The sequence below is a fragment of the Pan paniscus genome, chromosome 9 (genome assembly GCF_029289425.2).
Source record: "Pan paniscus chromosome 9, NHGRI_mPanPan1-v2.0_pri, whole genome shotgun sequence".
Classification (NCBI taxonomy): Eukaryota; Metazoa; Chordata; class Mammalia; order Primates; family Hominidae; genus Pan; species Pan paniscus.
This window is the reverse complement of record NC_073258.2, coordinates 77,120,465-77,134,162: the sequence shown is the minus strand read 5'-3', so window position 1 is coordinate 77,134,162 and position 13,698 is coordinate 77,120,465. Positions and strand designations below refer to the sequence as shown.

Sequence of the window (13,698 nt, the reverse complement as noted above, 5' to 3'; positions counted from 1 at the left end):
GCTCCCACCCACCCTTCCCACTTCCAAAACAACCCGTCTCCCGGGTGACCCGGCGCAGCGTGCGCAGCCAAGCAGACGTCTCTCGAAAGCCTCACGGCTGGGGTCAAAGCTGGGTGGCAGGCCCGGCCTCGCCCCGCCCCGCAGGTAACCTTGAAGCCGTCGCTCGGCGTCCCTGGTTGGCGGGGTCAGCTCCGTGAGCTGCGTGGCGGGAGGCTTCGGGACCCGCCCGTGCCGACCTTGCGCGCCGCGCGGACAATCGGCCCCGGTGCACGGTGCCCGTGGGGCGTCGGGGTAGGGGGGGCCCCGCAAGTCCTCGCCGGCGTGGCCTGGTCCCAGCGGCCGGCTTTCCAGAGTCCTCCACAGCCCGGGCCTATGACCACCTGTTGGCGGCGCTGGGCTGCGGCGCTGCGCTCGTGGTGTTCTCCCTGTGCACAGCCCCAGGCGGCCGCCTCCCGGGCCCGCTGCAGGCAGGGTAGCTCGGACCAACTTCGAGGAGGTGACCTCTCGCTCTCCAAAGGTGCTACGCCTGGCGCGGCCCACTACGCGCCCGGCCCCAAGCAAGGGGCCGGGCAGGTCAGGGCGGCCCACGGCAAGTGTCCTATAGAACGACCAGGACACAGGGGGCACTCCCTCGACACGTTGTCCCATCCCCAGACGGAGAAGCGGGGGCCCAGGAAGAGGACTTGACCCCAGCCCGCGACGCAGGAGGCAGCCGCGATTCCCCCCTCCTCGAGCCCCGGCTTAGCGCCCCCTGGCGGGCTGGGGGCTTCAGGAGGCGCGTGCACCCTGACCCGCGAGCTCAGGCGGAGGGTGACCCCGTGGCCTGCGCGGCTGTCCCGGGCGCTCGTACAAGGGACAGGAACAGTCCGTCAGGACCCAGAGGCTCGGGCCAGGCGCTGCCTCCCCGCGCGACGAGCTTGGGCGGCGGAGGGAGAGCCTTGGGACAGCCGGGGCTGCACCGAAAGAGCTGGGCGGGGCTGGAGGCCTGGGTCCCCGTCCGCTGTGCGACCTAGGGGGCTCCTCCTCTCCCTGGGAGACCAGGCTGGACACAGATCCCCCGCTGTGAGTCCGCGCGCCTCCGTCCTCTTGCAGCCCCCGCCCCCTCCCCACCCAGGAATGCCGGGTGCCTTCGGGGGGCGGCGCACTTTGGGAGAGGGGAAGACGGTGACAGGAGTTTTGATTCCCCCCTCCATATCCAGCGGATATTTTTCTCGTTCTGAGAAGTGCAAGAAACTTGCAGGACCAGGAAGACAAAGGATTTGGATACAGGCTGGGTGGGAGGACGGGACTGGGTTACACCGAGAACCCCTCTGAGACCCCCAGCCTTGACGGCATGTTTGTCGCAGGCGCCCCTGTGCTGGGCGCTAGCTGCGGGGCTCTGCGGAGGAAAAAAACTGTACGATCCAGGCTTCTCCTCGCCTTCCTGTGGGTTTTGCCGACAGGCTCCAGAAAACAGTGGGGCTTCCCATCTCTGCGTGCTGACTACCCACGCGCAGGAACGCGCCACGCAGGTGGCGTCGCGGTGCAAATAGCAGAGGGGCGCTGAGCCCCGCAGGCTGCAGGGAGACGGGGTCCTCGGGGGACGCACGGCGAAGCCCCATTCCTCGTTCTTATCGGAGGGGACACCGAGGCTGGGGTGGCTGAGGGCTTGCCCAAGCTCACAGAGCCAGATAAGAACGTCCCTTTTCTGCTCCAGCGCCCCCACTACCGTGGGCGCCTCCTTTTCCAACTCCCCAAACCCTTAGAAAGGAATCCCTTTGTCTCTGCTCCTCCCGAGGGGAGAGGGGCTGGGGCTGTGTCTGACTCCGGGCGAACGCCAGGTGTTGGTAAATTTGGGAGAAGCTGGGAAGGGAGTTAATGAGGTGAGAATGAAGTGAAGGAGAGAAAAAGCGGAGAAAGCGGCTCCGCGGGCTGCGGGCGGGCGGGGCAGCCTCTCCTCCGCGGCCCGAGGGCGCCGCCTGGAGGCCAGAGGCAACACCGCGCCAGCCCCGCGAGCTTCCCCGCTTCGCTAAGGCGGGGCTGCCCAGTCCCAGCCCGCATGCCTCCACTCCCACCCTCCAAAGTGGAGCGGCTAAAGACGGACTTGGAGACTCGGAATCCTCACTGTACAAAGAGCCCTACCATCCCGTTTGCCATCCTCCCCTTCCCACACCGAGAAAGCAGGGCCCCGAGCAAGCCCCATTTCCTGATTTCGCCGGACACCCGGCTTGCCGCTCCCTAGCTGAACCCCACCTCTGCGCCTCAGTTTCCTCATCTGTGAGATGAGGCAGCGATAGTGCCTATCTCACGGGGTGCTGGGAGGAGCAGATGCGATCGTGTTAGGGAACTTTGTTTGTTTGTTTGTTTGTTTGAGACGGAGTTTCGCTCTTGTCGCCCAGGCTAGAGTGCAGTGGCGCAATCTCCGCTCACTGCAACCTCCGCCTCCCGGGTTCAAGCGGTTCTCCTGCCTCAGCCTCCCGAGTAGCTGGGATTAGAGGCGCCCGCCACCACGCCCGGCTAATTTTTTGTATTCGTAGTAGAGACGGGGTTTTGCCATGTTGGGCAGGCTGGTCTCGAGCTCCTGACCTCAGGTGATCCGCCCGCCTCGACCTCCCAAAGTGCTGGGATTACAGGCGTGAGCCACCCTGCCCGGCCAGGGAACGTTCTTTATAAAAGCGGAATTGTGCCCGAATTGCCCCAGCTTACTGAGGAGGTAAACTGAAACACGGTTGGGAAGGAGAATTGCCGAGGCCCTATTAACTAATGCTCAATATTGCAGGGATAAGCCCCAGCTCTGGGTCCTCGACTCTGCTGCCTCGCCTGGACTCCTGATTCCTCATTCCTCTCCTTTCCGTCCCAGGTCTGCGTCTGTCCGGGTTTCCCCCTCTGTCTCCGTGGCTCTCAGCCTTGTCCTCTGAGCGTCCTTCTCCCTCTCGCTGTGTCTGCCCGGTCTCTCCTGGGGTCTCCGGTTCTGCCGCCTCCTGTCCCTCCTTCCGGCTGCCCCGGCCGGAGGGGCTCGAAGGCGCGTTGGGGCCCGGGGCCACGCTGGGGGACACGCCTTCGGCCGCGCCTAATTCGAGCCAGGCGCGGGACGCGTCCCCCGGCCGGGCGGAGCGGGAGGGGACGCCCGCCGCGCTCGGCCTCCCCGGGCCCCGACCCCTCCTTTGTAATTTGAATAAAACGCCTCCCCCGCCCGCGCGCCGCCTTAACCCGCCGCCTCCGCTCTCCCCGGCTGCAGGCGGCGTGCAGGACCAGCGGCGGCCGTGCAGGCGGAGGACTTCGGCGCGGCTCCTCCTGGGTGTGACCCCGGGCGCGCCCGCCGCGCGACGATGAGGGCGCGGCCGCAGGTCTGCGAGGCGCTGCTCTTCGCCCTGGCGCTCCAGACCGGCGTGTGCTATGGCATCAAGTGGCTGTGAGTAGGGACCCCGCGTCCACGCGCACAGGCCGGGGACTGGGGCGGCGGAGGGCGTTTCGGGGTCCCCTGGATGGGGCGAGCGCACCAAGACCCGGGAGCCTAAGCTGGCTTGGCGGTCGTGGGCAAGTCATCCCTAAGCCTCCGTTTCCTCCTCTGTAAAATGTCCTTGCCTCCCGGAGGCTTGCGAAGAGGGAGTGAGACGGGCGTGGACCACAATGGAAGCGCCTGGTCCTGTGCAGCTGACGGTGGCGCAAGGGCCACGGAGTTTCTGGCCACCTCCGCAGGGGCAGATGGAAAAAGACATTCTGTTCAGGGGGCGCAATCCAGAGCGGCCAGCCCAGGAGCGATCCTTGTCAGTCAGTCTCCTTGACCCTAGCGGGAGTTCCGCTGAGACACTCCTGACCCCTCCACCTGGGTGACCTTGGGAAAATGTCACTCTACTTCTTGGGGCCTCCTTGTCCTCCTCTGTCACAGGAAGGTGAGACTCCCCACCTCCCTCAAATCAGATGAGAAGAGGCTCCTGAAAGGACCTCAGAAGCTGTCAGATGCCACTGTGCACATGTGCAGGGCATTCCTTTAGATAGAAATTATTCACGCAGGGGTAGGAGGGAGAGAGAGGCTTGGTGCCGAGCTGAAGGGAGTGCCTGCTCAGGGGGCTGGGGGTGGTGAAGAGAGGAGTAAACACCAGCCCCTTCCTGGAGGAGCTGCGCTCTAAGTTGAGAGAGATAAGCCCAGGCTGTAAATAACTCCACAAGTGTCCAAGTGCCCGAGGAGAAACCAGAGCGGGAATCTGGAGGCCTAGAGGAAGGAAGCTCACCTAGTGGGGACACAGATTTGAGACACCGGGAAGCTTTTCCGGGGCTGTGCCTCTGGTGACTGAAGCGCTGCCGGGAGTTGGCTGGTTCGGGCAATGGAGAGGAGGACGCTGTGGGCAGAGGGGCTCCCTCAGAGGGAAAGTCCAGGACAGGACAAGGGTCTGGAATCTGGGGCCGGGGCAGGGAGCCTGCAGATAAGACAGCAGGGGGCAGGTTGTGGGGGCTGGGGAGGGCGCTGCAAAGGGTTTGTGAATTAGTTGGAAGACAGGGTGATAGTGGCTGCGCCGCCAGCAAACAGTCTGGAGGTCACTGGCCCTGCCCCTTCTCAGGCCAAGTTATTGATTAATTGACGATTCGAGGAGGGAACCCCGTCTTCCTGCCTTTCTTGTTTACAAGAAGCCTGGTCTCAGCAATCTCCCAGCCCTGGGCACTAGCTTTTCCCAGCTGTCCCTGAGGAGTTCTGTGAGAAACCAGCCACCTTCCTTTTGCAATGGGGTACCCAGCACTGTTCCAGCTGGCAGGGACATCCGATCAGCGAGTCCAAGCTCTCTCATCCACTGCCACCATTTTACAGATAAGGATACTAAGGTCCAGGGAAGGAGAGGATTGGCTGAAGGAGCGTCAGAGGCCTTGCACTGGGCTTGGGTGTCGTTTGCCGCCCATAAGAGTCCTGTGGGGTCACTGCCATCATCCCTGCTCCACAGTGGGAACACCGAGACCCTGCAAAGGGCATGATGCACGCAAGCCCCCACGCTGGCCTGTGGTGGGATGGACGGCTGGCTAAACCTGACATCCATGTCCTCTGTCCCCACTGCAAAGTCAGGCTGCCACAGAAATGGGTACAACTCATTGTGTGCCTTAAATAAGCCCCCAGGCTCTTGGGGGAGATGGACATATAGAAACACAAAGTGGACTATGGTCTGTGTCCTAGCAGAGGAAGCATGGCAGCCCAGAGGAGGAGTGATCAGTTCTATCTAAGGGAGATGCATAGGCCAGGATTGGAAGGACAGGGAGGATTTGGATGGTCAGAGATGGAGTGCAAAGCAGGCATCCTAGGCGGGAGGCACAGCACGAGCAGAAGCCTGGAGGCCAAACAGCGCATGCGGGGAGACCTGGAGAAACCAGGCACCACAAGAGCCTACTCCTAAGTGCCCCAGACGCTGCTCCGAGAGCTTGGGTCATGTAATTTAGATCATACTGCACTCCTGTGAGAAACTGCTAGTCTAGCAATAGGGGATTAAAGTCTTGCTAGAGTTTAAGATAGAGGGGGAGGTGGGAAAAGGGGTGGAGTTTAAGAATAACAATTATCTGTGTATGCATGTGTATATATAGATACACGTGTGTAGGCCACGTGCATATATCTATGTATATGTACATATATGTCTACACACACATGGCCTCACTTTGTGCTAGGCGCCGTTCTAAGTGCCTTATGTATATTGTTCCATTTAAATATCCCAACCACCCTGTGAGGTGGGTGCTGCTATTACCCCTGTTGCACAGAAGAGGAAACAGAGACTGGGGGACACAGAGATGGGGGACTCTACCTAGCAGGGTGTCACAGCTCAGAGGTAGTAGAGGCAGGATTTGAGTTAAGCTGCCTAGCTCTGTGGACTGTTGGGCACAGGGAGTCCCAGCACAGCTGGGAGCAGGGAAGTGTTCAGTGAGTCTGGAAAGCCGGGGACTCACCCAGGAGCCTCCGCTGGCCTGGGCTTTGGAGAGTGAGCTGGAGATGAAAGGGGCACTTGGCACAGGAACTGAAAGCCAACATGGCCCAGTGGCCTGGAATGCTCACCTGGTGGGTGCCTGGGATGCAGGCTGAGCTGGTGGGATGGGGGCTGGGGAGAGGGGATCAGAACCTGGCTGCCCATAGAGGCTGCCCAGAAATAACCTGGGGATCCTTCCCTACCTTACCTCCACCCAGGCCAGGCACCAGAAGACTCCCAGCCCCTCAAGTATTCGGGGTCCCGGGTCTGGGCTGTCCACCCCCTTCTTGGCTTTCCTGGTAGGGGGAGGGTTTGAGGGGAGTCCCACTCTCCTGTGAACCACGGAAGCGGTGGGGTGAGAGGAAAGGCCCAGGCTGGTTGGGAACATCCATAAAGGCCGCCCCCTTCCCTGGGCAGTCCCACACCTGCCACTCCCACGGAGGTGGGGCCAGGAGGCTCTAGAGGGCCATGGCGCTGCAGAGTAGGGTGGAAGGAGCGCCAGACTGGGACTGCAAGGCCCAGCCTGAGTTCTGCAGGTCAATCGCTTTAGCTTCTCTGAGCCTCAGTTTCCTCAGCTCTAAGATAGAGGTAGAAGGAGCCCTACCTCAGGATGCAGGAGGCCTGGGGTCTAGCTTGTCTCTGCTTCTGATTGGCTGCGTACAGATCTGGGCAAGCCCTGCCCTTTCCGGGCCTCAGTTTCCCCACTTGCACAGTGGGAGTTCGTGATGCTGTGGCAGCTGCCCTTTGGTTTCTTGGTTGAGAAGCATCAGACCAAGGCCTGTTAGGGCTTTACCTTTGCAAGATGGGCTGCACAGGTGGGTCAGCATGTGTGAGGCCAAGGGGACAGGCTTCCATCTCTGAGGTCTGGGCAGTCAGGTGTGAAGGGGACCCAGTGTCATTTCCAGGCAGGACTGGATCTGCAGGCTCAAGGCCCTTCATCAGCCTCCATTTCTCTATCTATACAGTGAGGACAAGGGCTGGACTGGTCCCTCTTCACTCTGGAGTCCTGGGACAAAGCCCAGGAGGGAGGGAACAGGAGGACTCTCAGGCTGTGGGGCCCCAGGGGCTTCTTCTTCCTGAACGGGCAGCTGCAGCCCCAAGCTGGGATGGCTGGTGAAGAAGGGGCACTTCCGAGGTTCCTAGACCTCTCCCCGGTTCCTGGACCTGGAGCCTAATTGAGGAGTTAATTGAGGAGTCATGGAGGGAGAGCTTCCCCAAGGTTGCCCCAGGGGAGTAGACGGAAGCCTGGGGAGAGGCTGGGCTTGCCTGGGTGGCCTAGAGCCTGGGTTCCTGCTCCATTCTCCCTGCCACATGGGCACCAGCATGAGGTGGGGCCCAGGAAAGCCCAAAGAGACACGGGGAAAGGAGGGACAAAGGTCTGGTTGGGAGAACAGGATCTCCTCGACTCAATTGTTCTCTCACCTCAGGGTCAGCAGGGTCCACAGATGCAGAAGCATGGGGATTCCAGGGCAAGACTGAGTCCCTAAGCCAGCCCGCAGCCCTCATCAGCATCCTCCTCATCCCAGAAGCACAGATGTGGGCATCAGGGTCTCTCTCATCGCCATCTGTTGACCTCACCCCATCTCTCTCCCTGGGTGGGCAGCTGCCAGGCTACATTCTGAGTGGCGCTGATGGGGGCACCTTCTGAGGCCCTCTGAGCCCAGCTCTGCCGAAGCCTCACCTGGAAATGGTCTGGCAATACCACTCAGCACCGTGGGCGGCCGAGCTGCAGAACTGCAGAGAGGGAACTTGGGGCCCAGGTCACTTAAAGGAGCCTGAACCTGGCTGCCAGGTCTCTGGCCTAGAATTCATCATGTGACCTGACCCCTGTGCCTAGAGGGACAGGGATGCTGTGAAGTGCAGGTCCAGGAAGGAAGCCCTTCTTTGAAGTTGCCTTACATGGGGCCGGGTCCCCTAGAGCGGCCTGAGGGTAGGGTTGCTGGCACCACCAGGAAAATACCTCAGTGAAGTCATTTGACAGCTTGTGTTACCAATGTCAGAGCCTGCATTGTTCTTAAGCATTGAGCAGTATGGATGGGGAAATTGAGGTGGAGCAAGGGGCAGTGACTTGCCCAAGGTCTCATAGGGAGAGAGCTGCTGAGCCAGAGCTTGAACCCAGGTCTCTGCCCCAGCCAGTCCCAGCAAGGCCCCCAACTCCTGAATGAGAGGAGGCCTTGCCACCCCGGTAGGGCCCTGAGCTCGGGCCTCGCCTGTGAACTCTGCGTTCCCTCCTGTCCTTTCTTCCACCCTCTCCCCCAGGCCCCCACCCCCAGATAAACTGAAATGTTTCCAATTAGGGGTCTGTTGGAGTGAAGCGAGCGAGATGTCCACAAGGAGAACTCCCCCGCCTCCCATCCTAATCCTTGATTACCTCCCCAAGGGGGATTTATTTGGAAACGGTCATTACCACTAATTACCAGATGACCGCATGGCCCTCCTCGGGAGTGGAATCTGCTGCCTCCCGCCTGCGATCTCTGCCTGCAGCCCCTGTGGGCGGGTGGCCTCCCTGGTACACATGGCAGCCTGCTCCTGTCCCAGCGTCAGCCTCCAAGGCGGGCCCCTGGGCCTTCACACTGCTCTGCGCCCACCAGGGCCTCTGGATCTGTTTCTCATTTACCCTTGGGCCGCCTGGGGAGTCTGAGCCTCGTCTGGAAGGTGCTCTGACAGCACCTTCTCCCTGAGCCTTCTGGGGAGGATGGAAAGACTGAGACCCAGGGTAGCTCCGGGGCTCACCCCAGGGTCCCAGCCTAGGAGACCCAGGCACCAGGAGCACCAGGCTCCCTTCCCTGAGAGCTGCAGCACCCAGCACTCACAAGCTGTCTGCACTAAGCTCCCCAGGAAGAGGCTCAGCCCCCATCGTCCCACCCTGTGGCTTGAGCCGGAGCCCAGGGAAAGACACAGGAGGCTGCCTTCACTGCCTGAACGCCCACGATGTGCCATGAGCCTGCTGCTAGGCCATGCGCTGATGTGCTGTCACCCACGTTTTCCTTCTCATTTGAAAATGGAGGAAGCTGGCTCAGAAGGAGCGGGAAGAAAGTTGGGCGAGGGCAAGCGGCAGAGCAGGCTCAGGACGGGCTGGGTGGGGACTGCTCAGAGCAAAGCACAGTGGGGACCCAGAGAGAAGTGACCCCAGTGCCTGCAGGGACTGACAGCCTCACCAAGAAGGATGACAGGGCCTGCTGGGGGGTGCTGGACAAGCACAGCCCCTAAAGCAGGGCTGATCATCCCCTCTGGGCTGCCGTCTGAGGTGTGAAGTGGGAGGCTCTGTCAACCGGGAAGGGCCATGCCCATGTGGAGCTGTTTACCCCATGACGGCACCGCACGCAGGGACAGGGTTTGCTGGGTGGAGGTGGAAGAGCTGTTGACAACTGGGAAACACACTGAGGTGATGACGTTTGCCTCTGTGTGGTCAGAGCCCACCCAGGAAGTAAGGCAGGGTTCAGCAACAGGTTCCCCAAGAAGGTGAGGCCAGGGCAGGCCAGAACAGTTCCATTTAGGTCAAGAAACCGCGTCTGAGGGATGCTGTGTGGCCCAACCTGTGCCGGATGCTGGCATCTAGACACACCAGACATTTCCCGACTCATAGTTTAGGGGGTGGCAGTGAGGGGAGACTGCCCTGGACACCACAGTTGATCTTACACAGGGCGAGTCACGCCGCCCTAACCACAGACACCAGGCCCTGCTTTCTGGGTCCTGGGAAGGTTTCTATCTTTGGGGGTTATAGGGTGGGTGGGGCATGGCAGAGCGTGAGAGGCAGGAGGAAATGAAAGAACCTATTGAGTACTTACCGTAGCACATATCATTCAGCCTTGGCAGGACCCTGAGAGGTCCCCACGTTGTAGTTGATGCCCAGAGAGGGGCAATAGTTTGCCCAAGTTTGCACAGCACATAGAGGACAGAGCTGGAGTGAGAACCCAGGCCTTCTCACTCTGTCTGGTCCAATACTTGCTGGGCAACAAGCAGGGGACTTAGCTTCATCTATGAATTTTTTGTTTGTTTGTTTGGTTTTTTGAGATGGAGCCTCACTCTATCGCCAGGCTGGAGTGCAGTGTCACAATCTTGGCTCACTGCAATCTCTGCCTCCCAGGTCCTGCCTCAGCCTCTCAAGTAACTGGGACTACAGGCGCGCACCACCACGCCCATCTAATTTTTTGTATTTTAGTAGAGACGGGGTTTCACCATGTTGGCCAGAATGGTCTTGATCTTCTGACCTCATGATTTGCCCGCCTCAGCCTCCCAAATTGCTGGGATTACACATCTATGAATGTTTTAAACACTTTGCCTACGTTCTGTTATTTAAGTCTCACCATAGACTTTTTTTTTTTTTTTTTTTAAGTAGACAGGGTTTCACTGTGTCACCCAGACTGGAGTGCAGCAGTGTAATCATAGTTCACTGTAACCTCAAACCCCTGGGCTCAAGTGATCCTCTCAAGTAGTTCAGACTACAGGCATGCACCACAACACCCGGCTAATTTTTTTACTTTTTGGTAGAGACGGCTCTCACTATGTTGCCCAGGGTGGTCTTAAACTCCTGGCCTCAAAGGATCCTCCTACTTTGGCCTCAGAGTAGCTGAGATCATAGACATGAGCAACAACCCCCAGCCTCATCATAGCCTTTTGAAGTAGTAATTATTTCTATTTTATTTTATTTTAATTTATTTTATTTTATTTTTTTGAGACAGAGTCTCGTTCTATCGCCCAGGCTGGAGTGCAGTGGTGCAATCTCGGCTCACTGAAACCTCTGCCTCCTGGGTTCAAGCAATTCTCCTGTCTCAGCCTCCTGAGCAGCTGGGATTACAGGCATGCGCCACCGTGCCTGGCTAATTTTTGTATTTTTTGAGTAGAGACAGGGTTTCACCACGTTAACCAGGCTGGTGTCAAACTCCTGACCTCAGATGATCTGCCCGCCTTGGCCTCCCAAAGTGCTGGGATATTACAGGTGTAAGCCACCGCGCCTGGCCTTATCATTTCTTTGTAACAGATGAGGAACATGAAGCCCAGAGAGGTTGGATAACTTACCTAGGTCACACAGCTGGTGTCCAAGGCTTGTGCTCTTCCTGGGGCTAGGCCAGGAGCGAGAACAGCTGGGTCATTGATTTATAATGATTAGTAGTTTTATCCAGCCATTAGACTAGGGCATCCTTGAGGAAAGGATCTATGTCATATTCATTACCAAATGAGTCTGGGAAGAGTTGGTGCTTAGTAAATACCTCTTCCACAAGCAGATCAAGTTCATTCATGTCCAGAAGCAGGGGGAAAGGCATTCCTGGCATCAGGAAAAGCTTGGGCAAAGGCATGGTGGCAAGACAGTTCTTTTCAGAGAAGTCAAGAACCTGGCGTAGCTGGATGTCAGGATGAGGATGGGAGGCTGGCGAGAGCTGGGAGGCCAGGCTTTGAGGGGCCCTGAATGTCAAGCAGCAGCCCTTGGCCTTGACTAGGCAGGTCCAGGGAGGCTGCCCACAGGTAGGAAAAGACCACCAAGGTGGTAACTGTAGTAGCTTCCATCACTGACCACTGACCACAGAGTGTCAGCCCTGGGCAGAACGTGTGACACACATTGTCTGATTTAAGCCCTCAGTTAATACTGGGAGGTTGATGGGAGAGGAGAGGTTAAGTGACTTGCTCAAGGTCGCAAGGGGAGTGATGTAGCCTGGAGTCTACCCAAGCCTGTGCAGTGCCCTTGGCAATGGGCTGCCTCCCTCAGAACTCAGCCCAGGGGTTCTGGGATCTCTACCTTGCCAGGTCTCAGCCCTGACCCTGGGTGAGGACCGCTGGGTCCACAGCAGGCGGGGCACTCAGCACTTCTGGCTGCAGAATGGCCCCTCTTGGTTCCCTGTCGCTCCTGGGTCTCTGCTGGGTTGCTGAAGGCCAGCTGACTCTGGGTTCCAGACGGCCCCTGCTGTGGGTGGGGGCACTGAGAGTGAGTCCATGTGGAGTCCTTTAGGGTTGTGGGGTCCTTAAGTGCTGCCGATGCAGGCTGCCCTCAGAGAAGGCCTAGGAGAACGGCAGATCGAGGAGGGACCTGGTCCTAGAGTCTTGGAACCCAGGTGCCCAGAGCTGGGATCTGGGAGGCTCTTGGGTCCTCTAACATCACCAGGGTTCATAGAAACCCACCAGGCTAACGTTTCCCAAAGCACGGACGAGGTGGATGAAGTCAGCAGCCTCAAGCAAAGGGCTCTGTGCTCACTGTACTCAATAGACTCCCTGAGTTAAATAACACCAAGCCTGTTGCTTTGCTGCAGGACTTCTCAGGACCTTTAAAATGTAAATGTGCATCCTGACTCTCCAAGCAGGGACATAGTATATCGTGTTCCCCAAATGGATCCCTTTTGTCAGAGTGTCTCACTGGAGCCCATTCTGGGAAATACGGTTTACAAGTACAAACACTGAGGCCCAAAGAGGGGCAATGAATTATCTAAGATCACACAACAAGTTAATGGCCAAGTCTGAATTAGATACTAAATTTTTCAAGTTCCAGGTCATCACAAAACTGAGTGGCTCTTTAATCCTTTATTAGGAATTCCTTGCATGGATATGGACTTTACAACATAATAAATGGGTTTAGTAATCACATGAAACAATGATGGAAAACTCCTACCTCATGTAGCGCATCTAGAAAGGCTTCAGTTAATAGTATGCATAATTATTGTGATTATAAGAATCTAGCATTTCTCATGGTTTCTGGCACATAGCTGCTCAGTGTTGAATGAATGTTGAATAAAGACTAATAATTCACAGCTGTGTGAGAACTAAATCAGGTGGTGGAGGTGAGCTTTGTGAACTGTACAGCTGTTTTGTTAGTATAATTATCCTAAAGCTTAGGTAGGATGGGGTTGTGATCCTATGTTATGAATAGGGCCTGAGGCCCAGAGAGGGACGGTGATGTGCCCAAGGTCACATGGGGTGTGAGGGGGATCCACTGCTCTGCCAGCTGACACTTTGGGAGCCTTTTTTGGAAGGAGCCAGGAAACCAGGAGGCAAAGTCCATTGAGGGAAAGGCTGGGGCCAGAAGGGCGGGTGGAGGCCATGTGGCCCCTGACAACCGTGTCTCTCCTTCCATCGGTCATGGCCTTTCCATGGTGTGCAGGGCGCTGTCCAAGACACCATCGGCCCTGGCACTGAACCAGACGCAACACTGCAAGCAGCTGGAGGGTCTGGTGTCTGCACAGGTGCAGCTGTGCCGCAGCAACCTGGAGCTCATGCACACGGTGGTGCACGCCGCCCGCGAGGTCATGAAGGCCTGTCGCCGGGCCTTTGCCGACATGCGCTGGAACTGCTCCTCCATTGAGCTCGCCCCCAACTATTTGCTTGACCTGGAGAGAGGTAGGAGCTGGCGAGGCTGCTGAATGCATGTGGGTGCGGGTGAAGGAATTCAGGCATCAATCTGTGTGTGTTTAGATGGAGGGATGGGTTCATGGGTGGGTGGATGATGGATTCATGGATGAATGACGGGTGGATACAGGCATGGATGGATGGGGTATGGGTGGATGAATTAATCATAAATATGGGTGTGCAGGCATGAATTCACAAACGAGTAAACACAGATGAGTGGCGATATCATCACAGGGGAGCCTGGACAGCACATGTACCTGTGTGCCCCCATGCATGAATGAAGGAATGACCCAAGGCTGTGGCCTGCTGTACTTGAGGCCACATGTCAGGGAGGCTCCTGGGAGGGGAGTCTAGAAACTATAATGCTATAGAGCCCACCCGCAGGGCAGACAGGTGTGCCACAGGTAACACTGAACCAGACTGCAGAAACTGTTGCACCATGCGCAAAGCA

At 58.0% G+C, this 13,698-nt stretch overlaps 1 protein-coding gene across 1 annotated transcript in view; it reads left to right on the top strand.

Annotated features, from left to right (window-relative positions):
• Positions 1-13,698, top strand: part of WNT11 (Wnt family member 11) — a 50,448-nt gene that overhangs the window by 27,272 nt on the left and 9,478 nt on the right. The window contains exons 6-7 of the mRNA XM_003814710.6: positions 3,218-3,391; positions 13,003-13,238. Of these exons, the coding sequence (XP_003814758.1) occupies positions 3,309-3,391; positions 13,003-13,238 (319 nt within the window). The 5' untranslated portion in view covers positions 3,218-3,308. The remainder of the gene's footprint in view (positions 1-3,217; positions 3,392-13,002; positions 13,239-13,698) is intronic.